Source organism: Trematomus bernacchii, unplaced genomic scaffold (assembly GCF_902827165.1).
Source record: "Trematomus bernacchii unplaced genomic scaffold, fTreBer1.1, whole genome shotgun sequence".
In the NCBI taxonomy this organism is placed as follows: Eukaryota; Metazoa; Chordata; class Actinopteri; order Perciformes; family Nototheniidae; genus Trematomus; species Trematomus bernacchii.
This window is the reverse complement of record NW_022987720.1, coordinates 16244207-16269731: the sequence shown is the minus strand read 5'-3', so window position 1 is coordinate 16269731 and position 25525 is coordinate 16244207. Positions and strand designations below refer to the sequence as shown.

General features: G+C 39.6%; 2 protein-coding genes across 4 annotated transcripts; both read right to left on the bottom strand.

The window, feature by feature from the left end:
• Nucleotides 1-2261: 2261 nt before the first annotated feature.
• On the bottom strand, nt 2262-8688 carry LOC117492869. Of its 2 annotated transcripts, XM_034143285.1 has the most exons (14): nt 8548-8688; nt 6973-7198; nt 6784-6859; nt 6358-6629; nt 6177-6228; nt 5760-5853; nt 5076-5227; nt 4785-4982; nt 4619-4705; nt 4165-4418; nt 3953-4081; nt 3728-3859; nt 3479-3596; nt 2262-3095 (listed from the first exon to the last, which is right to left on the bottom strand). In XM_034143285.1, the coding sequence occupies exons 2-14, from the start codon at nt 7027-7029 to the stop codon at nt 2878-2880; spliced, it is 1839 nt and encodes a 612-aa protein (XP_033999176.1). In that variant the 5' UTR covers nt 7030-7198; nt 8548-8688; the 3' UTR covers nt 2262-2877. The 2 variants fall into 2 exon arrangements, with proteins under 2 accessions (XP_033999176.1, XP_033999177.1); XM_034143286.1 differs by lacking the exons at nt 4619-4705; nt 4785-4982.
• Nucleotides 8689-11008: 2320 nt separating this feature from the next.
• LOC117492870 lies at nt 11009-20073 on the bottom strand. 2 transcript variants are annotated; one of them, XM_034143288.1, is made up of 5 exons: nt 19826-20073; nt 12875-13474; nt 12672-12791; nt 11686-12106; nt 11009-11484 (listed from the first exon to the last, which is right to left on the bottom strand). In XM_034143288.1, exons 1-5 carry the CDS (start codon nt 19837-19839, stop codon nt 11167-11169), a joined length of 1473 nt encoding a protein of 490 aa, XP_033999179.1. In that variant the 5' UTR covers nt 19840-20073; the 3' UTR covers nt 11009-11166. The 2 variants fall into 2 exon arrangements, with proteins under 2 accessions (XP_033999179.1, XP_033999178.1); XM_034143287.1 differs by having other exon boundaries at nt 11009-12106.
• Between the last annotated feature and the right edge of the window lie 5452 nt (nt 20074-25525).

Below are 25525 nucleotides of genomic sequence, written 5' to 3'. Positions count from 1 at the left end.
CCACCAGGTACACATTTCATATTGGTTATCTGCCAATATCACATAGAATATAGAAACTTATCAGCAGGGGTTAAATTGGGTTCTCTTATGTGGGTATATTTACAATGAAAACTGAAAATAAACTTAATGTGTACCCAATTCAACCCCTGCTTACCCGCCATGGTTAAATATCTAAGTTACCAAAATGCTTCACCTCACACTTGTTCATCCTTTTCTTCTATCTCTAGGAATTGCTCGTACAAAGCATGTTGGAGAGGCTCCATACACGAGTTCTACATGTTGTCCGTCAGCAGCCACTTGACATCGATTACCTTGAGTTTGTCTGTTCTCAGGAGGTTGTTCTTTTTAGTGCTCTCTCTAATCAGGTTCTCATCCCAAAGGCTATTGTAGATGCACTCACAGAGCTACACAAGTTGGTTGTTGAGGAAAGACAAAATAGGGTCCCCAAAGTATTAGTTCAGGTTACCCATGGAGTCACTGGGCGTCCAAGATTTGATTTATCTCCAGATTCCCTGTTACATCTTCTTGACCTGGGTCTTCCAGTGCCCTGTATTGCTAACCTAATGGGAGTGTCCACTCGTACTATTTACAGACGAATGTCAGAGTCTGCCTTCTCTGTCAGAGCACTCTATAGCACCTGTTCAGATACAGAGTTAGACAATTTGGTAACTGACATTAAAAAAGACATGCCTCATGCTGGGTACCGCCTGGTTAAGGGAACCTTGCAGTCCAGAGGATTCAGAGTCCAGTGGGAGAGGGTTCGGGCCTCCATGCACCGTGTGGACACTGTAGGCATCCTTTTCCGAATGAACCAGCTAGGGTGTATTGTGCGTCGCACCTACTCAGTTCCTGGTCCCAAATCCCTGATGCACATTGACACCAACCACAAGCTGATTCGGTGTGTATAATTCCATTTGTAACACAATATTGACCAAAATTGTAGGCCACATTTTTATTTGAATGTTTAATAATTGTTCAGCCCAAATATGTGTCTTATTATAGTTTCTTTCATTTAATCAGGTACAACATTGTCATATTTGGTGGTATTGATGGCTTTTCAAGAAAGGTATGATTCAATAAAAAAAGAAAAACATTAAACGAGACATCTATAAAAGGATACGTTTACATCCTTTTTTATTTAACTTTTTAGATCATGTTCCTGGGTGCAGCAAACAACAATCTGGCCTCAACAGCCCTTGCCTTCTTTCAGAAATCAGTGGACAGATATGGATTTCCATTAAGGTAAGTGACAATACATGGGTCCTTTCATGTCAACTTGAGACAGAAGTCAAGACTACATTTTGACACCCCATATTTGTCAATTTGACAAATGTAAATTTAACTTAGAATAACAGAGATTAGGGACTCAGAGTGTTCATGGACAAGTATGGAACATCAATTTGTAACTAAAGAGTAAAGAACTGAAAAGGTTTTCATGATTATCATGTTTTTGTTGGCTTTTATAATAGTGTGTCTATATGATATGTTTATAAAGATCATTTAAAGACAAAGAGAAGATAAAATGGTTTGGACCACATTTAATCACGCACTATAAATGCTATTAATTTGGTAGGGTAAGAGCAGATCACGGAGTTGAGAACGTTGACATTGCACGGCTGATGTTCTCTGTCAGGGGAACAGGAAGGTCCAGTTTCATCGCTGGAAAGAGTGTGCACAACCAAAGGCAGGTTCAGTCGCACTTCTATATATCAAAGCTAGTTTTTCTTTTTGTATCATGCAACATCATTATTACTTGAATTGATATCTCAGCACTGTGTTTTAACTTCCATCACTGGTTAAAAAACATGGAATAATAAAGCATAAATGTATGTAAACCATATCTTACAAACTATCCTTCCAGAATTGAACGCCTCTGGAGGGACGTGTGGTGTGCTGTGACCAACGTATTCTACAACGCGCTGCACTCGCTAGAGGATGATGGTTTGCTTGACCTGTCAAACTTTGCACACCTCTTCAGTTGTCATTACGTTTTTCTGCCCAGACTACAAGCTAGTCTTGATATATTTTGTGGTGGTTGTGATAACCACCCACTCAGTACTGAGGGAAACTTAACTCCTAATCAGTTGTGGCACATGGGAAGCATCCAGCATCCTGTGGCAGAACCAGAAAATGTGGAGGTAAAGGGGGCATCATCGTGCCATCTATTATGATAAAAAATGTATGGGAATATTTCAACATGGTTTGAACTATTCAAGTATATCACATACAATGTAATACTAAACATACAGTATCTTATAATATCTGGGTCCCTAGGGCAAAAATCTTTTTATTTGTCGTCCACAATGAAAATCAACTTGTTCGGGCATAACCTGAAAATTGTTACAGTACACCCTTGCTCTAACAAACAAACAAAACTCCTGCACACAAGAATATTTTGCATGCTCATGTCTTACTAGTGAGTATATATATTTCACATTTGGACATTTAAGTTATTTTTTAACTATTTGTTTTAGTTTAAATCTGCAACTGGTTTTCATGTATCACATTCTGGTATCTTTCTTTTAGGAATTATACCTCCCTCATCTTGACTGGGAGGACAGTGGCCTGCCTGATGATCCACACCATGGGGTCACTGTTCCTGAGACAGGCCATTTGTTGAGCCATCAACAAGAGGCAGCACTGGGGGCAGCCATAAATCCCCTGGCACAGTCCCAATCACATGGCTCAGACATTTATTTAGCTACTGTCCAGTATGTCCAACACCTTCTAGGCTTACAGTAAAAGCACAATACACTTGCAACAGACATGTTGAGTAAGGTAAAATTATCTGAACTGAGCAAACAAGAACATTGAACAGTTGACTATAGCTTTAGGTACAAGCTGTGGTATAACAGTCACACATTTTGCTAACAACATTTACACCAGCCCAAATCCAGTGTCATTTGTGCTGAGACACGCCATCAACTCTTTCTTGAATGTTGGGTAGTCTTGGTAGTGGGCAGGAATACGGATTGTTTCAAAGCATGTGGATGACTTTGGTAGGCCACCGTTAATCACCTCCACTGTGAGGGTACTGGAAGGAGCCTCCCATCCAACCCAGAACTTTACAAGTTCCTTCAACTCATCACTGGATGCTGCAGAAAAAAACAATATATAAATACATAAATGCTTGCAGTAAAGGAGAATGCTGCACTTGATACACATTTCGCACAAGAACAAAACCAACTACAATTCTTGTGTCAGGTACTGGGAAGAAGGGTGGCTGAAATCTAATACATTTGGATTTGGATTAAATACACTGCACAAATCAATATTAAGGTGCTCTGACTCTTTAATCTGTTTGATAAGGCTAGAAAGATAAGACTCAGATCTGGTGTTGTAGACTACATTGTAACTAATATGACACGTTTGTTCTTCGACTAGGATAGATAAGTGGATAATGAGAACACATGTGAATGCATTACACTTAAAACATACATACAGTACATGCATCAATCATTGCATGAAGGAAATATACCATCTTGAATGAAGCGACGAAGGTATCCTGTGACACGGCTCTTATCTTCCAAAGAGCATTCATCATCATCATCACCAACGTCAATCATGGTCGGCCAGTTGATGCGGTCAAGAATGCTCTACATACAAAAACATCACACAGACAAGCCATCTGGAATAAATAATTTTTCTGCAGTTTGGAAAATGTTTCTGATTGAACACTTCATTTCCAGCTATGATCAATACTACCGGTCTTATTAGACGTATTTACCTCTGGGGTCAACACAGCACTTGACTCCTGTGGAAAAAGAATTGGAGCTGCATCTGGACGTTGATTAATGAGGGGCCACAGCATAGTGTCTTTGAGTCCTTTTCTGATTTGCCTCATGGCTCGTCCAATTACCTGTTGAGATAAAATACAAAAACAAATCTTTATACCTTCAGTGGGATAAAAGTGTCATACAATATGTTTAATAGTTTCAACAGTATTCAATACCGCATGATAAAGAAGTCTCTCAAAGAGCCATCGCCGCTTGTCGTTAGACATCACAGGAAGGTCCCATGCCAGACACAAGGTGTTCACACTCTCCTTCTCAGCAGCTGAGAGTTCGGAGTTCCCTTCGAGCTTAAAGACACAATATGGACACACTTAAACCAAATCTAAAATGTGTTCAAATATGAATCATGTGCAATTTGCAGAATACACACTATCTGGATTTTCTCCCTTAGATCCATGTCTGGACAGTCACGGATGCTAATGGTGGCAGTTTCAGCTGTGCCTCCACACAGGATATGAACAACAGCTGGGCTTAGGCCTGTCAGTGCAGGACCTCCATGCAGGAAGCAATGGCCAATGATTCTGCCCACCATCAGAAAAAGGTCACTCTCAACCAAGAATGCAGACGATGAAGGCACAAGGTGGTCTGGCTCTCCATCGAACAGCCTTGTGACACAGCAATTTCCTGTGCAAACAGAAAAAATCCGTGGAACAATGATCATGTATTATATTACTCAGCAATTCTGTGGTTGTACAGAATAAAATACATTAAAATATATATGTAGGTCTGATCGTATCTTAAATATGTTTTTATTGGATAAATTATAGATGGATTAGGAATATTGCAGCATGAACACACTTCAACATATATATAAAACACCCTACCAAAGTTCAAGTTAAAACCCTCTTTCAGCTTCTGCATCACTCTGGAAAACCAGTAGCGGTTCACTCCCTCTCCGATTGCAGGATCACCTAGCAATTATAAGAAATGTAAATATTCTGGGTATTTATTTGTAAAAAAAACAACTGCACTAAAACAAAAAGGGCAAACCTTCAAGTCTGCATTGCATAGGATTTGCCCACTCTACATTGCGTGCCTTGTAAAATGCAATGAAAGCCATTTCTTGGTCTGAGATGCTGTCTCCCAGGTTAACATGCAAACGCAGCGGCTTCCCTGATGCATGAATGTCCAGCATTGTTTCTCTGTACAACCGAGCAGCCCTGGCTGGGTCTGGTATAGTTTTCCAATCTATAATTTAATAAAGATTTCAAAATGTCAAAAGCAATAAACCAAAGGTTTTAAACTAGGACCACTAGCAGGTTGTTACAATACACAACACACCTTCAGTTGTGTTGGCAGGTCTAGAGGGTCCGGCAGAACTTGTTGGCTGATTTTGCCATGGTGTCATCTGTGAAGATGTGGCAGATGGTTCTTCCAATGCCTCTACATCCACTCCGGCGCCACCATACGAAAGCCCTTCCAGAGTTGATGTCCTCAAAGACAAAATATTCTCCATATTGAAATATTACACATGTACAATTGAGTCCAAAGTTAAATTCAAAAGTGGTCTAAAGCTGTAGGGAAATAATGAAAATACTCCAAGTTCTGATGTTTTCCTCCACTTTATAAATTCTGGAACGACCTGCATGTCCTCTGTCTTTTAGCGGTCCCTTTAAGTTGTACATATGTGTGCTATCTCAGATTGCATGGTGAAATAGAGATTTTCTATTATACTCAAGTCTAGAGATCGGTGAGGCCACGGCAAAACTTTGACTTTATTGTTTCCCATAAAGTATTGTTTTCCACAACAGCCTGGAGTAATGTGAAATATTTATACTCATTAGTAACCATGTTAAATGCTCAGCATATTTTGTGTAATTTTAAGGAAAGAAGAATTCAAACTTTGAAACAGTTCAAATTCAAACAGTTATCTATGATTACTGGATATGTGAACTTGTATGCATCTGATGAAAAAAGGCTCATTTGTTAAGCCTCAAGGCTAAACTATACAGGACAACAATATACCTCTCAACGCAGGCACTGGCATGCATCTCGATGATGTCAGCAGGGTACACTACTTGGCATATGGGACACTCTTTCTCACTCGCGACTGGGGAAGCTGAAAAAATACAGTGAGTAGCATTAGTTTAATACAGGTGTAGCAATGAAAGAAAAATGAAGCCAAAATAACTCTGACAACGGCTCTGAAATTTCAAATATAAATGATCTGCGCAAGCAGAGGAAACATTTCAACAACAACTTTGTGGTCACTGGGAAACAAATAAGAAAGACATAGAAGGAAGCAGATCAGACTAATGACTAGAACAATTATTATATGAATAAGTACACCACAAGTGAAGTTATATATTATCATTGATGAGTGTAGCATAGAATTATGTTAAGTTTTATTTTTTTGTGTCATGAAAGTGTATTCACACTTACTATTGTCTTGATCATCATGGTCTTGCTTTTCATCTGAATCTTCATCAATTTCCTGTTAAGTGGATCAGATTTACAAACGTTATATGACAATACTATAGTTTGGATATGCACTCACTGAAAAAAAAGATTCAAGAACAAGGTGCTTTAGCTCAGCAAGGTCTCATGTAAAGAAAAAACCTACTTGTTCAGTATCTTCTGCAGACTTGCTACAAGACTCAACATGTAGAGCAAGAAACTGTAGGGGTAACGTTTCTCCACAGGTCCTGCATTGAGATGTAGGCATTTTGCTGAACTCAGGGGCATCAGCGGGAAGAGGCGTGGTGTCTAGTTCCTCTTGAAGTGGAATAACGAAAAGCGTGTGTTTTCCATTATTTGAAATGCCCTTTAGCATTTTTGCTGTGTAGCCTTCGGACTCGGGTGGGATCACAGAAAGTTTTCTCTGGCCACTTCCTCCTTCAGTATTTTTGAAAGTGGGAAGTGAGCATACATCAATTTATTTGTATTTGTTTTCAACATTGATTAAAACATAAAAACAAAAATGGAGTTTAAAATCTCAACCCATTATAGTTGTGTGACACCATTTTTAAATAATGCTGAATCTGCTTACCCGATGCTTTATAAATTAGCCATCCACCAGTCAAAGTCTCCAGTTTCGGGTATTCAGCCGAAAGAAATGTTGAAATCTTAGTAGGAAGACAATATACAACAAGGACAAAAAACAAAACATTAGCACTACAAATCGTATTAAATTACCATGGCTAGCCTCTTAATGAAATATAATTATTTTAATGGTCACCTCTGCATGGTTGCTCTGTTCAGGCAATGCTATAAGGCGTTTACCTAGGCCTGCCATCAACAGCCTGAGCTCCTGAATCCCTTGTGGAGTTCTGCTAACGGGTTTTGGGAGCAAATAAAACTGTACATTAAGGGTCTTTGTGGATGTGGCTGAAACTGTTCTCAGTGGCGCAGGAAATCTACGTTTGCCACTGGTTCGCTCTCTTCTGAAGAGACCTGGAAAAGACCTGGAAAGAAAATTGAAAGGCATGTCATACACAATCTTAACTACCAACCATACTTTATACATTGTAGCAACATTGTAATTTTTCTAACTTTGCCATCTCCTGCATTGGCCGGCCTCACTCTCAACTCCTGACTAGTTCCCTGGCTGGAAGACTGGCCCTGATTCTGAACCTGAACCTGGGGCTGGCCTTGATCCTGAACCTGCCCTTGGCTGACTGTTGCTGTTAAAAGAGACAGCAAGTTCCGTGCAGCAGTTTCTATGTGTGCATACTCTGGCTTCTGGAAACAAATACATACAAACAAGAATAAATAAAACAGTATAATGTGTTTTTTGAATTAGCTTAAAAGCAGTTTTGAGCAAAGAACACGTTTGTATCTGTAAAGTGAGAGAACTTAAACAGATGATATCAAAATCCCTAACTAAAACACACATTTTGCACATTATCTTACACACATTATAGATTATGTATTATCTTACTCTGTTACAAGTAAAAGTATAAAAGTCTTATCATCAAAATATAGTGAAAGTAGCGACAGTAAAAGTAGTCATTGTGCAGATTGGTCCATTTCAGAATAATATATATGATATGTTTTATAATGATTGATCATGAAAGTGTTCTCAAAGCTGGTAAAGGTGCAGCTAGTTTGAATGACTTTGTATACTGCAGGGTAGCTTGTGAATTTACTCCAGGTGGAACTAAAGTCTGATTTAACACTTGATTATATTTCACATCATTCATCCACATCTGTAAAGTAACTAAAGGTATTAAATACATGTAGTGGAGTAAAAGTACACCATGTACATCTGAACTGTAGTGGAGTAGAAGTACAACATTTACCTCTGAATGGTAGTGGTATACAAAAAGTACCAATACAAATACAGTTGAAGTACCGGATCGATAAGCAGTATCGGTAAGAGTAGTAGTAGGCCTACCAATAAAAGCTTTACTATACCCATCCCTAGTTCCAACAGCTGTGATAGTTATTGAGTTATCTTTGTAAAAAGCGGGCACTCTCCAATACAACAATAAACAATAGGAGTGTCTTGGTGGAGACCTCATGGATATGTGTAATTTACACAGCGGCTTTCAACCACAACGTTTTTATAAACATTGAATCACTCAATATGTAAATTGGTCGGTGCAGGTAAGCATTCTCTGGCTGAGGGACAATCTAATTATTAAGACATGCTCAACTGGGGCGGTAGCTTAGTCCTCATCCTAAATCAGAACCAAAACGAAAATTAGCCTAGCTTGTTGTAAACTAGCTCCTGCAGTCTGCTGATACTCATGAAACAGTAACTTAGTCGAGTTAACATTGGCTTTTTCACCAGAGAAATCAACAAACTCACCTGTTGGCCGCTCATTGTGAAATGAGTTCGGGTAACAGATCGCTGGATCACTAGAAACACCTGTCATCAGACTGGCAAGAGCTGTTCCATGCTCTGCTCAGCCTCCCGTCTTCCCAATGGACTCAGTAGCGCCCCCTGCTGCCGTGTAGCATGTGTGAGTGAGCATGTGTGAGTGTGTATGAGCACAACCACGGCGGAATATTACTGCCAAAAGTCACGTGACTCAGTCACGTGACTTTTGGCAGTAATATTCCAGTCACGTGACTTTTGGCAGTAATATTCCGCCGTGAGAAGAAAAAGTTTTGTACTTGTAAAAAAAAGTTTTGTAGTTGTAAAACAAAGTGTTGTAGTTGTAAAACAAATTTGTGCACTTGTAAAAAAAAGTTTTGTAGTTGTAAAACAAAGTGTTGTAGTTGTAAAACAAATTTGTGCACTTGTAAAAAAAATGTGTGTACTTGTAAAACCTAAGCTGAATTTGTCTCTGAAACATGATTTATTAGAAAAATGTTATGTGTTTGTTTGATAGATACGTTGTTTCTTTGCAAAACTAAATGCATTAGTTTGTAGATGGTGTTTTGTATTTGCAAACCACATTGTGTTTGTTAGTGAATCATAAGGCATTTGTAAAACCTGTTTAGTTTGTTTGTGGAGTTATGGCAGGAAATTAGCTCCATACATGGCGCTCTCCAAGAAGAGGAAAGTGGACAGTGAGAACAGAGCTTTTAACCCTGAGTGGACGGACTCATTCATGTTCATCCTGCCCACTGGGAGCACAGAACCAGTGTGTCTCATTTGTTCATTGACCGTGGCGCTCAAGCAGAATACAAAAATCAAGTAACTGTATTCAGCTCGCGTTATATTTGAAAAACGAGTAATCTGATTACAGTTACTTTCGTAAACCTGAAGTGAATACATTTTGGAATACTTATGGGAATTATTGGTGGAAAAGTTTCCTCATAAAATGTAATAGTCATTACCAGCAGAACTGTGTGCACACTGCACAGTGCTGCAGCGTGTCTGTGAGCGAGAGAGAGATGCAGCGTGTCTGTGAGGCCCCGCCCCCGCACGCAGATCAGAGAGAGATCTCTTTTAAAATATATTGAAAGTTAGAAACGGAGATGGTTCGATAAAATGTGCAAGATAACGTTTATGTAGCATTTCTTTATTGTCGAAATGATGACATTTCATAACGGGATCAAATCAAAGTGAATGGCCTGCTGAATGCATGGGGCAAGTGACTGGAAACAGTTTTAAAAGTTATTACGTCGTTTCAGATAATAAATAATAATGCTAATTCATTCTATTTAGGGGCGCCTTTCAAAGCACCCAAGGACACCTGACAATTCATAACATATTCTAAGGAAAGGTTTAAGAGAGTACAAATAATGCAGTCCGGGTGATGTTTTTTATGTGGGGTGCAGATGAGAGGGAGCTGTCCAGAATGACACCAAGATGTTGTGTTTGAGTTGTGCTCTTGATAAGCCATTACAACAGTAAAATAAGTGTCTCCTGTTCACCAAAACATACCCATCTGTTATGGAAAAATAAAGTATTCCAAAAGTATTCTAAAAGTAATCTGAATACGTTACTTTTTTAAGACACGTAACTGTAACTGTATTCGGATTACTTTCAGAGCCATGTATTCAGTATTCAGTAACCGATTACATTTACAAAGTAACCCTCCCAACCCTGATTAAAAGTGCCAAAACGCCACTATGAGACAAAACACAAAGTGTTTGACCAAACATTCCCTCTCAAGTCAGAACTGAGGTCACAAAAAATAAGCAGTCTCAGAGCCCAATATGATCAGTCCACCAGGATCAAAATTAAAACTAAATATCGTTCCAGGGCAGGCTAACCAATGAGCACCTGCATGTGTGTATGAGAATGGCCCTGACACAATTTCAGCCCAGATTTAAACTCCTGGCAGGACAAGCTCAAGCTCAATTCTCGCACTGAATTAAAACAAAGTGAGCGAGGGACTGCAATATAAGAGGGAAAGAAAGAGAAACTTTAAAACTGTTCAATTGTTATGATGTGTAAAGACTGATATTGTTCTATAATTGTCTGAAACTGTTAAGTCATGATGTGAAACGGTTAACAAAGCTATTTTATTTATTTCTCTATTTTATTTTTAAATGCAGCCCGAGAGGAACATTACACATATCCACAGTATTTATTTACTGTATATCAGTATAGTTCAATGTTCATTGACAATAAATATTGTTGTTTTTGAATTGTACTTTCTTTATTTGATTGGCAGTCAGTTGTTGATGAAATGCAGACGTTGATAAAGCTACAGGCTACTTCAATATATATCACACTAATTCATAAAGCAAGTTAGACATTTTGATGTTCCGGACCTTTGCATGGGGACATTTTCTCTAACTGGACCTTGTTGAATTTTAGTTGAATACCCCTGTTATAGAATGTACTTCATTTATTCTGTATACACAACGGACTCAGCTGATCTCATTTATGTGATTAAAGTGTCAGATTTGGCAACATACAGTAGAACACAAATACAGTAATTGTCTTCATCAGATAAAATCAAAATTTCATCTGATAACACTTGGATTTCATTGGATGAAATGTCCACTTTGGTTTCTTAGTGCTTTTTCATCTTCCTCTCTGGAAAAATTGGCGTCTCAGGATAGCTTTGTTTTCTTCCGATATCTTCAAACCTTCGCAGAGGAGGTCATGGATCGTCTGCATTGAATCCACCTCTGATCTCCAAAGTGCTGCTCTGGCTCTGATAAACTGTGAGACCTCATTCTCGCTTCCTTTGGCCAGACTCATGCTATCTTTACAGATGAAGAAGATATCCATGCCGAGGAACAGAGAATTGAGCCCAATGAGACCGGCCCTGGCTGACTTGGAGAGGGCAAGAGGCCCTTTGACTGCTGCCTGACCGATATCTGGGATATCTGACGCCACCCTGGGAACGCTGCGTAAAGCTTCCCCTTCCTGCACTGCCACTTTACCAGCACTCACAGCCAGCTCTTCACTTTTTAACAGCTTGAAAGCAGAGGCTGCATCAACTAATGAGTCAATACCTTTTCCAGTAACACCTACTTTAGCTAGCACCTTGCCGACCCCGAGAACAACATCTATGCAGATTTTTTCTCTTTTGGTGACCTCCTCCAGACAATCCTGGAGACACTGCATATCCTCCATGAAGCTCTCGAATACTTCTCTGGCTTTCTTTTGATATGTACAGTTTACTCCAATCTCTGTGGCGGTGGTGACAGCGCTGTTGACTCCGCTTGTAATTCCCATGCCTACCCCGGTCATTGTCAGAGCCAAAGACACTCCAGCTGTTACAGGAATTAAAGCCAAACCAACGATGGAGAGCACACCTCCTACTGCCCCCACTGAGCTGCCTGCCACACTGGAGATCTTTGCTCCCTTATTCATCCTGTCTAACTGAACAGCATGCTCCTCCAGGTCCTTGAGAGACTGTTCCATCCTCGGCTGTCGCTCTTTAAACTTATCGATGAAATCAGAGCAGGGTTCGTCCTCCTGAAACAAGAACACCATCCGGAAGCTCTGGTTCATCCTGATGATGAGAATTGAAGAAAAATACAAATGAAAATGATGCATTTAAAAACCTTAGTAGGTAACCTTAAATGCAGTAGAAACACATTGGATTATAAATTGTAAAAACATGGCCTCTAAAATCCTGCAGTTGCAGCTAAATGTACGTTAAGAGTCCACAGTATTCATACTGTGTCTCGAGCTCCTTTGCATTTTGTTTAAGTATTTATTTATTTTGTTATTGTTATTGCGTGACCATCTTAGTTCAGCATGTTTGCTAATTAACACTATACTGAGGTAAAGGCAATGTCTTAACCTTTGCAGAAATTTGGTGACAAACCAAAGTCTGGCAATTAAATTGATTAAGTTTGGCACGACAGAGCGCTAGAGGTAAAGTCAGTTGCTAACCAAAGACATTATCATTCATCATCTGGGAACTATTAACATGTGTACAAAGATTTGTGTTGGTCTGTGCTACAAACAACAAGCAAGCTAATACTGAGTGCATTTAATCGTTTTCATTATCATCACTCATCACACCTTGCACAGCTGTGTTGACAAAAAACACATAAATGAGTTACACGTACCTGAGTTCCTCGAGCTGATTAATGTGATGAAGCATCCTTTGTGTGTCATCTTCAGACAAATCCACAGCGAGATCTACCAGTGTATCGTCGTTCATCTTCAGGCGAAATTCACAGAAGGAGCTGTGAAAAACAGGAAAATATTTTTTATCATAGATGTTTATTTTGGTTAATGTGCATATTATTTTGAGGACATGCCTCTTTACCTTTTCTCTAACTTCTCACAGATGTTCTCGGTGGTCCTTATGTATTTGTCCAGCTGATATGCCAGCACTTCAACATTCTGAAGTTTGGGGCAGAAGAAGGCGTCTGCATCTCTTTTAAACTCGATGAGGTGAGGGCAGTGCATCCGTGCAGCAATGATGACAAGCTGAACCATTACAGGGCTGATCCCTCCTGGCAGATGTAACACCTGGTTCTCTTCCATGAACAAAGGAAGTGAGGTGACCGCCAGATTCTCCACCGCATCCAGGAAGCAGTCGAGCTCCCCCAGGCCTTCCAGAGTGGACTTCAGCAGAGCAGCCAGCTCCTTCTCCAGCTCTGCTCGCCTGCTGTCTGCAGTACCCTGCAGGGTTACCTTGCTCTTCATATATTCCAGAAAGGCTTTACCTTTGGTCTGTGACTTGGTAACATGGCCGATGCAGAGGTCAATGTAATCAGCCCTGGTTTTGATGTCAATCATCATATCCACCTCTTTCTCCCTCTTTAGTATCCATTTAGAACTCTTCCGACAGAATTCTTTCACTGTGTCGATGTCGATGAGGGTGTCTGCGGTGTAGCAGCACAAGGCCTCCTGGAGGTCCTTTCTATAACACACAACATCATTCGTTTGTGAAATTGGAAAACAAAACAAATTCAAACTGAATTGTCGTTGTGCCGTTGTTGTCTTTTATCACAAGATCTACCGTATATCTCCAGCTCGAGCTTTGTGTCCCCACCAAATATTCCCTGGGCCCAAAGCCTCTGGTCAAACTTATTCTTAAAAACACAGGCAGCCCTTGATTATGGTTTTCTTACTCATTTACACAGACTGTTGACAGTCAGAGGAGGATTGGCTCACATCCGAAACCCCTCGCACTTAAACACAGGGTTTTACTTTAGGACCATCAATAAATTACCATTTTATGAGACAAAACATATCTTATTTCTAAACCACCATGCTGATTCATATAAGTGGCCAATGGCCATTATGCTAAAACAAATGTCACTGCAGAATTATATAAGTACAATGAACAAGAGAAAAATATGTCTTTTTTTAATGAAATTTAGTCCACATTCATCAGTTTGGATAGGACTTTTGTTGTGCACTTTTATGTATTAAAGGTATTATGCAAAATCCACTTTTTAATGTCTTTTATGAATAAACATGTGTCCCCTCTGTGTAAAGAGATTCTGAAAGTTTCAGGAAAAAAGATTCTCTCTCTTTTTGTCCTGATCCATTTATATAAAAACCTGTCTGAAAATTAGCTGATCAGATTTTGGCCACTTTATGATGTCATAACGATTTTCTTCCTTGTGTAACCATTAGCATTATTAGCATTAGCATTAGCCCCGCGCACCAACGGAGAGAGAATAACTTATGGCAACACAAAAAAAAAACATAGGAGCGGTGGAGTGATGAGGAGGTGTCGGCGTTCTGGCGATTTACTCGGAAGGCTTAAGTAGAAGCTGCTGGGAGTCCCAGCAGCTTCTACTGAAGCCAGTCCCCAACTCCGGGGACTTCTGTCCGGGGACTTCGGGTGGCAGTATACGCCGTGAAGTGGTTTGCGGCCTGCCAGTAAACCCAAAGCAGAAGAAGACGAAGTGACGTCAGCGGCTCATTTGCGTAATCTTCCCTCAGGGAACTTATTCCGGTGTGAACGCGATCGGCTCTTAGTTCCATGGGGGCACTAAGTGCCGGGGCACTAAGTACGGCAATTGTGTTCTTTTTAACCAAATATCTCGCAGAGGGGCGTTGGGAGTGGCACCTTATTTTCATCTAAAGCAGTGGTTCTCAAACTCTTTCTGCCATTCCCCACTTTCAACATGTGGGCCTTTTCAAGCCCCACCTGTCGTGAGCTACTTTTACTCCTCTTTTTTTTGTTTTTTGCAGTGTATATATTTTGCATATTTTAACATTATTATATGCTTACCTTTAACCTTTGTGTGCTGTTTGGGTCTGTGGGACCCGTTTTCAGTGTTTACTAAAAATAAAATGTATGCAATTTAATTATTTTAACCTGCTTTATTTGGGGGTGGACCTCACATATTCTCAGGGGGTCCGGGGGCATGCACCCCCGGGAAGATTTTTTTTTTAATGTTGAAGTGAAAAGCATCAATCTGGTGCACTTTGAGCACAACATGAATTTATGGATAGAGCTCTCAACACTCATGAAAGGGAGCTGTATACTTTTCAATAATCCAAACATCTTTAGAATATGATCACAACCAATAACAAATCATTTAAACTTGTTTATTCTTATCTTATGTTACCTAGTTAGCTTCTTTCTTTTTATTTATGCATATTTTACTAATCACTCCCCTTTTAAACTGTTTTTTTTGTTTGTTACTGTCCTATAGTACACATTGGAATGATTTCTTACTTTATTTTTTACAACTAGGCTATATTAAATAGATAAAGGTGTGCTCTCTCTAGCTCTCTCGCTCTCTCTCTGTCTCGCTCGCTCACAGAGGCTGTGTGCTCCTCCGTGGCGATGACGACTTGCGTTAAAAATAGGGCTGTCAAGTTAACGCCACTAATTATTTTAACGCGATTAACGCATGTGTATTTTTTGTCCTCGGCCGCCCCGTAGTTTCAGAGCGCATCGAGTTTAAAATACCATCTACAAGCTGATGCTGACAGCCCCGCTCCTGCCGCCCGCTTGTGGTAGACCACACTTCCACGCTCACCGGCAGGCCCGGACTAGCCATCGGGAGGACCGGGAGGGTGTGTGTATGTGTGGCGCGAGCGAGGCACACCTTACGTGTTGTTGTTGTTGTTGTTAGCATCTGGTGCTAGCTAGCTGCGCTAACGGATATAAGGAGCTGTTTCAATGAAAACAGAGGAGCGACATTTCGCCGACAACTGCGCCGAGCACTTGACTTTATGCAGGTAGCCAGACAGTGGGACATTGTACGAAAAGTCAGCACACTCAGCACGGATAGTGCACGCAACATGATTGCAGCGTCCAGGCAGCTCCCGTTCGAGCATATGCCTTGAGTTGCACATAGCTCCAACGATCCATCACAGTCTCTCCACATTCATTCACACACACACACACACACACACACACACACACACACACACACACACACACACACACACACACACACACACACACACACACACACACACACACACACACACACTTTGTATTGTATTATTGTATGAGAGAGGTTTCAGGTTGAATTGAGGCGAATATTTGTAATGTTCAGAGGTTGTTGTGTTTAATATTCATGAGAATATTTGTCATTGTTCAAATGATAATAAACAAACATATAAAGCATATTTGTCCACTCATATGTTGATACAGTAAGAGTATTAAAAACTTGAAAAATATCCCTCTAAGGTACATTTAGAACAGATAAAAAATGTGCGATTAATTTGCGATTAATCGTGATTAACTATGGACAATCATGCGATTAATCGCGATTAAATATTTTTAATCGACTGACAGCCCTAGTTAAAAAATAATAATAAACATATTTCACGGTTAAACTCCTTATGAAGTGGTGAGGTGCCGCTCCACATTGCTTTTCTTCCCGACTTGTACATTATTTTGGTTTCAGTTGTGTGTGTGTGTGAGCAGAGATTCGGGACTTTTCCCGGTGGGCCGCTGCCGTTTGTGGGCTGCTGCCTTAGGTGGGCCGTGTACTTTCACGGCGCCGCTGCGCCGGTACCGCATTCCGCCGCTGCAAACACCCGTTGCCAGTGGCGAATGGTCATTAGGGGCAGGTGGGGCACAGCCCCACCTAGTGTCAGCAGAAAGTATTACAAATAATGATTACAAAAATGCAAAAAAATAAATAAAAAAATATATAAAATATATTTTAAGATCATGTTTAACCTGTTTCACGCCTTCCCCCCGGTACCGGGCGGATAAACGCGTCATTTGCAGGAAACAACGTCTAAGGAATCTTAATATTGAATAAAACTATGAATGTGTTATATCCATGTAACGGGAAGAAACTCAGCTAACTGATCTTTTTAATTTTTTTTTTCAAAAAAAACCCACAATGCTAGCACTCAGCCTCTGAATTAGCCTCGACGAAAAAACGTAACCTACAAAGGCACATAAACTCACTCAGAACTCCCTTATTACTTATCCTAGATGCACAACCAAACACTCTTTTTTGGTGTCCTGGAGACACTGAATCTACCGGTGCCCACCTCAACACTCAGTGATAAACATTCGCGACGCTATCAACGAAAGCGTACATCATCACATGTGGAGCCAAGAAGCTAAACATGTAAATATGGCTTACCTTGGTCAAAAGTGGTCTTCAATGGCATTAAAACGATAAAAAAACGATGCTGCAGTTAATCCATAGGTTCATCCTATGTGTCTGTGCCTTCTTTGAAATTATTTCTGATAATCCATAAGCAATACAACTGCGTTTTAGTTTCCAAACTCCAGAAGGAGACATTCCTCCAGTTTAGTTTCGCTTTCCACACGCGAAGCGGCCACATTTTTTCTTTACAATGTATGTGTATGTGAGTCTCCTCCTTCGATTATATTGGCTCTAACGGTCACAAGGGTATGTCAACCAACCAGATCGAGCAAGGGGGGCCAGAGATAGGTCAAATCCACCCAAATGACCCCAGATGGCCCAGTTTTTGGCTAAATCTCTCTAAAAAGGTCAAATTTCACTTGTTTTGCATCAATCTTGATACAGGGTACTTATTATATGTTGTACTTTGGATTCCTAAAGCTTTTAGTCTACTAACCCATCATCCAAGGGTAGTTTTCACTATCTGTAAAAAATAATTTTTGGACGGACACTATAATTTACAGTTTTTTACTATGTAAAATCTGAATTTTCTTTAAAATAAAAAACATTTATATTGATTCTGACACTTCTACATCCAACTCACAGGTTTATCATTACTTTGAGAAAAAAGATTATTAATTTAACCCTTTTAGAAGGGAAGATATGGTCATTTGTTCTGGGAATGTCATTTTCGAGCCTGAGACCTGAAAAACAGGCTCAGAGTGGAACAGGTTAATCATCTGATTCGTCTGTACATTGCTGTTTTAGTCTGTGTTCTTCTAATTAGTGTGTCTACAGTCACAGTGTGTGCCTATTGAGCTGTTTAGAGCCATGTGGGACAAAACCTGATTATGCCCCTTCCTCTCGCTGTGAAGTGAACGGTGACTGTAAAAACTTCACTGCGCATGCTCAGAGTATTTTGTAATGTAATGTGTGTGGCAAAAAAATAATGACCAGAGGGGCACGGAGTTACCATCCCCACCATACGTCATCTCAAATCATTCAGAGCTGATTGGCTGTAAGTACGTGTGCCGCGAAAAGTGTGGTGCTTGAAGAGGAGACGAGAGAGCTGCAGTGGCGCGTCCTAAAACCAGGAAGTAAGCACAAAAAAGCAATGAGATTTCTCCAGAGGATTTTAGAAAATAGCTCGAAATAAGATCTGTGGGAAACGTACCTGTTAGATAAATGCACGTTTTGATTAGCCGGATAACATCCACATGTCTACCCTACTTTTATAATTTTTTTATCATAAATCTATGGATTAGATTTATGATAGACTTTTGAAACTACAAGAACATAAGGAGGACTTTTACAAAAAAGTAATAGAAATGTTTGTCCAGAAGGATAGGCAAATGGACTTCATCTTCAAGTCAAGGTAAGACCGCCATTTTATTGACAATGGGATCTTACTAAGAGAGAACAATTCAATATTTAAATGATAAAATTACATTTTTTGGGTATCCTTTTGTTGAACTGTCTGTTTAAAATTAATCGAAGCATCAGACAAAAAAAGCTTTTGAAAATAATATTATATTTTGGTTTAGGTCAAAATATAATATTTGTAAACCTGAAGAGTCAGTGCCAGTGCCTCACCAGCCATGAACCTCACTGCACGTCACTGCAGAAGCTTATATATAGACATCTAAGTTTTTTGTACATATAAAAACGCCACTGCCCGTTGCGAGTCTCCGGCTGTAACAGTCCACTTCCGCCCGCGAGGACCCAGGTTCGATTCCGGTCTGAGGTCCAAAAAATGTATTAAAAAAAAAAAAATAATAATGATAATCTCCCGTTCATCGCGTCCATTCGCGACCCACCTATCACATCTCCGCCCCACACTTTGAGAAACGCTGATCCAAAGTAACAGACAGAGAATCAGCACTTTAGAAACAGGGCTGAAACAGAGGGGGTTTATGGGATGCTACAATGCATGATCTGTTTGGTATTTCGAGCCAAGCACATCAGAGACATGTTTTGTATATATCTGAGACCTATAATATATTGATGAAAAACAGTATAATAGGTGACCTTTAATGTAAAAATCTTCCTCTATAAATTAGAAAGTGGACTGAATTAATAAAAAACGTTTTTCCTGTTTGTCAAGTGCAGTAATGATATCTGTTATGAATTTGGAGTCACTGGGTAACATGAAATGGAAGGTATGCAAATAAATTAAACTTTGTAATGCCTTATTTGTCCAGTATAAAGACGCAGCAGAAACCGGCGTGAATGTCTTTCAATTGACCAACCTAAAGCTAACTTCACCGCGGTAAATATCTAAATAATTTGACCAAATAACTCCATTTCTGTGCTGAGGAGCGTCGGTGTTGATCTGCTGTGGCGGAACATTAAGACAAAAAGTCAGAGATCCTGTCTTTATCTTCAGGGTAAACTCAATACTGAAGTTGAACCGAAGTAAGAGTTCTGCTTCACCTGCATGAGTCACCGAGACAAAAAGCAACTACAAAGTGAGTGACGCAAAGAAACTAAACTACAACAAAGAGACCGTGCTATGGCTACTTTTCAGTTTGTTGCCTTTTATCACACGATAGGCTTTAACATTACTTCCTACGTGTATTTACTATTATAAAACACAGTGGAAATAGCTAAAATGACACTTACTGTACTACAAAATAAACTCTTTAATGTATTTTTCTGTTCAAAAGTGTCTCAACGATATTGTTTACCTTGCAGCAGACATGTTTCTCCTCTTGACAGTGTGCGTTCTTCAGTTCCTCGACTCCACAACGTATCACCTGCGTGTTTAAAATGAAAACAGAAATATATTGTACATCTAACCTGTAACTAACCCTGACCCGAGAAACTATACGACTAATCTGCTGAAAGCACTAACGCCAGACTACTTGTTAAGGACTTGTGTTGACATAAGGGCTGACGTGTTAGGTTTCATTTTCTTTTCTCTACCTCACCAGGTAAAACCACCCCACCCATTCCTGGACTGAGGGTTGAAAGGTTTAAGGAAGCAGCACACCTTTTGGTTTCTTGAGAAAAATAACTTTAAAAAAAGGCTGTCCGAAATAAACATTTTACTTTATGATGCTGTAATGACTGATATGCTGACAAGATAAGCTGAATTGATTTACATATGTAATACATTATTATGTCAGTTTTGTAATTAGCTTTCAGTAGTTGTGTTTCAGTGACTTTCAATCCATAATAGTTATGACTACATGGCCAAATAGGTCAGACCTCTTTTATTGGATTTTACAGCCTTTTCTATTTTATGTAAATATTATTTTTAAAATTCTGCAGTTTTTCATTGAAAAATCTCTTCCTATTTCAAAAGAATTCATATAATTTCACCTAATGACTCAACATTAATGCAAGATTGTAAGAGTACACTGAACAAGTAGGACACACCTTTGTTATTGGCATTTAAAAACATCCAAGTGCTTCTAAAAACACTACAGCTAGAATTATACATTCAAATGCAGGTTTATTCTGTACACACAACCTCTTTTGCATGTCTGTCCGTCTTGTAGCGGGATCCCTCTTCAGTTGCTCTCCCAGACATTTCTCACATTTTTACCAGGTTAATTGTGGAGTTTCTCTTGTGCACTGCATGGGTCTGAAAACAGAGTGTGTTGCATGCTGTACAGTCTGTAAAGCCCCCTGAAACAAATGTGTAATTTGTGATATTGGGTTATATACATTAAATGTGATTAATTGATTAATTGACATTTTGCATAACATTTTTATATAGCAATAGAATCCGTGTATCTACCGTCCAATTGTTTTTCTTTATTAAACAAGTAAACGGAAGAGCGTCTGTGAGGCGTTTTTGCTTTTTACCTTACTACATGGTCTAATAGAGAGGCGAAGTCCCTCCCCTTCCGGTTGAGCTCCATGGGACCTTATTTCGGAAAATGTATGCATTGAAGTCAATGGAGAGAGAAAGATTATCTTTCGATCCCGTTTGAATTGTGCCACGAATTACACATATGATGTTTGTCAATTTAAAAGATACATTTGCAAGTCAAAAAAATTAAAATGTGTCGTAAAACTGTGAAGTAACACTTTTTTTTGTGTGAACCGCTCAATGACCTACATCTCCCGTCTCGCACCACACACCAAGACGGCCGTCACGTTAGCACATTTCACTTCTTTCTTTCAGAATGAGGGGAAAAGTATTACAAGAGGTGAAAATCACTCCAAGTCTGGGCATGTTGAGAGCTGTACACAAAAGGGGAGTTAGTCGGTTCCGTAAGAGCCAGCATGCGGGACCGGGATTCTGGGATTTGTAGTCTTTCGAGTTGCGTACTTTTCATAGTCTTATATTTCAACAGTTTTACGACAAACTGTGACTTTTTTGACATGGAAATTATTATTTAAGATTGACAAACATCATATGTGTAATTCGTGGCACAATTCAAACGGGATCGAAAGATAATCCTTCTCTCTCCATTGACTTCAATGCACTTTTTCCAAAATAAGGTCCCATGAGTCCCACCGGAAGGGGAGGGACTTCGCCTCTCTATGGTCCTTGGAGCGAGGGGCGGGGCGAAACTCACGGAAGTGATTTCAAAACAAAAGCACTCGTGTGCTTGGAACGGTGATAATATTATAAACAAGGGGAATTGAGCGATCACAACGAAAACAGCCAAGACATATATTGAGCCCAGAAAATGAATGTTATTAACTGCTGTAAATATAATAAGCCTGTGTCTAAAATTGACAACTTGTTAGGAGATTTAAACGACAGCGATTCTGCACTGTGGTCAACTGTTTTTTCAATTCAGCTGCTCTTCATTTTTTGTCCTGCTATATATCGATACAAATATTTGTTATCATAAGTTCTTAATAAAACTGACACTGTTGGACTCGGTACTAGTTTGACTGCTACCAGAAATAAAATGAAGTACTTTTACTGTGTACTTTGTGAGTAATCCTCTGCCAGAGTCCATAATGCATGTTTTCTGCTATCTTTGATGAATGATAAAAAGACAATTTTACCATTAGTTCTTAATGATATTGATACTGCTGGACTTAGTAGTCTTACACCTACTATACAATGAAGTACTTCTAGTGTGTTGTTAAAAAAAAAAAAAATCCTCTGTCAATGTCCCCTCCTGAGAACAAAATCAAGCCACTTCTGTTAAGTTTGATGAGGGAAAAAATGATTTTTGCCATTAGTTCTTCGTGAGTTTGACACTGTTAGACTCAGTACTAGTGAAACTACTCCCACGAGTACTATGAAGTAGGCTACTTTTACTATCTACTTTCCCAGTAATCCTCTGTCAATGTCCCCTCCTGAGTACAAAAATGCATGTTTTTCTGCTATTTTTAATAAGCATTAAAAAACCTTTCTTCCTGAGACTGATATTATTGGACAGAGTATTTTAAGAGGATATGGTGGACATATTATCAGCAATACTTCCAGTCAGTACTCCGGCAGCAGCATTTTGACACCTTGGAAAGTCTTTAGAGACTGGCCTGGATAGCTGGTCACAACTATCCTTCAGCAAAGTGACACACTCTGTCACTCTGGTTGGCCTCTTATGATGTTGCTGTCTTTTAATATATAATTATTTCTCTGCCGCTAGTTCGTTCCTCGCAGACTCTTCAGTCTCATCAGCCTCATCCTTCCATCAGTCCCAGTCAACGCCTCCAGCACACTTCCAGTGTCTGACTCCATATGATTTTGTCCTGATGCTGTATACAAGGGTGATGCCCCATGATCGCAAAATGACCCCTAGAGTCTGAGTGCCAAGGACCTCATATTATGTCTGTCATTAATGTTACATCACCCATTATAACAATTTTCTTTCCTTTTTTCTCTTCTCTTAACTGAATAGTCCTGTCTTTAAGTATAATACAATGTAAAGTCCTTTTCCTGCACCATTTTAAGGCTTCAAAACAGGCATTTTTACTGTATGTGTTTGGAGAAATAACACAATCAATGGCCCAGAATAGTACTTTATAAACTATGAATCTTGTGGTGCTTGAAGAAATACAGACTCGTTAAGCCGGCCAGGTTATATGCCTTTTTTGGAGCCCTTTTTTTCAATATTTATTAAAATGTCACTAGTTTTTTAAACAAACCACTATCTGAGGATTATACAAGCAACCATAAAACGCCCTTTATCTAGAGAGCCATTGAAGCCCATGAAGAATTGATCCTTCCATAAATCTTTTCATCTGCTGTATTAATAAAGTTGCCACGTGTTTTCAAATTCAAGTTAAGGCACTATCTGTGCAGAACATTAAAAATATTCTTCATTTGCAGTATTTTATTTAAAAGTGTTCAGAAAGACTGCATCAATTATATGCTATATATCTATATATCTATATAATATCAATATTTGTATTAAAGGAGAGGTGTCATGGCCATTTCCACTGATCATAATTCCATTGTTGAGGTATACTAAAATAGATTTATACTGTGCATTTTTCCAAACTCACATTGGTTTCGCATACAGCATCTCTGTAAAGTGTGTGTATTCAGCAGTATTCACTCTCTCCACTAAACGGCTCGTTGCAGCTCTTGCCGCCCCCTCCCTGTGAGCCCAGTGTGTACCGATTGGTCAGCTCGGGCACTCTGTTCTGATTAGTCAACCACCAGAGAGGCTCCGCCCATGTCTAACAGTGCTTTTTTCGGCTCGCTCTGAGCGGAACATCAGTCTTATAATGGCGTCGGTACAGCCGTATATTTTATACGCTAACTAACCGAACTGTACCTACAACTGTTGTTATAGAAGAGTAAGTTATTTTTACCTGTAATAAACTACTACTGTTTGATGAGAAATCAAATCATGGTTTGCTATATATGAATGATATGTTATAGGAGCAAATAATTCAGGGAAGAAAAGATACTAAGTATTTCCATCAAACTTTATTTTTAGAAATGTACAAAATGAACATGCGTAAATATACATATATACACTGTATATCATCCATTCCTCCCCTTATATGCGCTTTCGGCATCTTGCCTATCGCAGCTTTAAGCTGGTGCTGGGGCTTTTTAGGACGAGACATCAGAGTGGTCATCCCGTGTGTGTGTTGTCTGCCAGATACGCCAGGAGTTTCCTGATCTGGCTGGATGAAATCAAATGCAAATCACAAAATATTAGAGAAACTTAGTTGTTTTCGATTCGTTAGTAGTAGGAGTGTGTATCTATCTAATCTATCTATCTAATCAACACAGTTAGCTTGCCAGCTAATATGCTAACCTACGTTTGCTAGTTGTTCAGTGTAATATGCCAATCTACTATGAAAAACAGCTAGTCTAGGCTAGCAAGAACATGTTTACAATTGCAATCTTATACGGGTAGTCTGCTACGTTCAGTCATTCATTGTAGCTGGCATGAAAACAATGTTTTCCCTAGCATGTCTAGCTCTAGCTGGCCTTCTTGTTTAGCTATGTAGCATACACGCCAGGAACGCCAACTATAATGTACTGACCGTACGGTAAATCACCCGGAGTATACTGTCTATGAGTATTTTGTGTGTGATTGCAGACATTCTCCAGCTATGAGATACATGTAAGGCCATCTGCTAACATTGGAGTTGATATATGGAAACGCTAGCAACTTAGTTATAACTGCTCGCACACACACAGACACACACACTGCTGGAGGAGCAGACAGGCTTGGCGATACAGCTAGAACAAGCCAAACTCATCCTGAACACACACAAACACTCACAGCCGAAGTAAAAACAATAAGTGTGGCTTGATATTGAGTAAGAAAAAGGTTTATAACGCTGTGAGCATGGGTCTGCGGAGAGCATTTCAACGTAGAAAAACGTTTACCCATTTAAACAGTCGTGGTAGATACCTTGTTTGTTTTAAACATCATAAATACACAAACAACAAGGAATACTTACAGGTTGTGTACCCGAATCTCCCGCTGGTCCAAACAAAGTAGGAACAGCATCGTTCTTCAGTGCCCTACGCTGTACATATCCGGCATGAATCGCTGAAAGGTTTTGGGAAGCTTTGTTTTACGTGAAAGGCTGGCAGAGGCTGCGGCCATAGCTCTGGGCGTGGCTACTGGGTATCCCTATGTAGCGATACCCAGGAAGTAAACAATGGAAAATGAGAAATCTCCAATGAGGCGTTTTGGGGAGGTATTTTCTGTGTTAGAGTTTTACTCGCTACAGGGTGTATTTTGAGGGTTTTTGACTCTGCAGACCATTTACATGCATAAAAACCTTCATAACACACAAGGGGATGGGTAATAACCGGAAAAGCATGACACCTCTCCTTTAACTTCAACCAAAGTCAATTTAAATAGCGGGCAAAAATGGGTTAATTGCCATGGATGTGGTGTTTGATATAGTTTACGTTCAATTTCAACATATCTCTCAGTAGTCTGTTGTCTCGGACATAAACTCCGTAATAAATGTAGTCTACATTTCATAAGAGG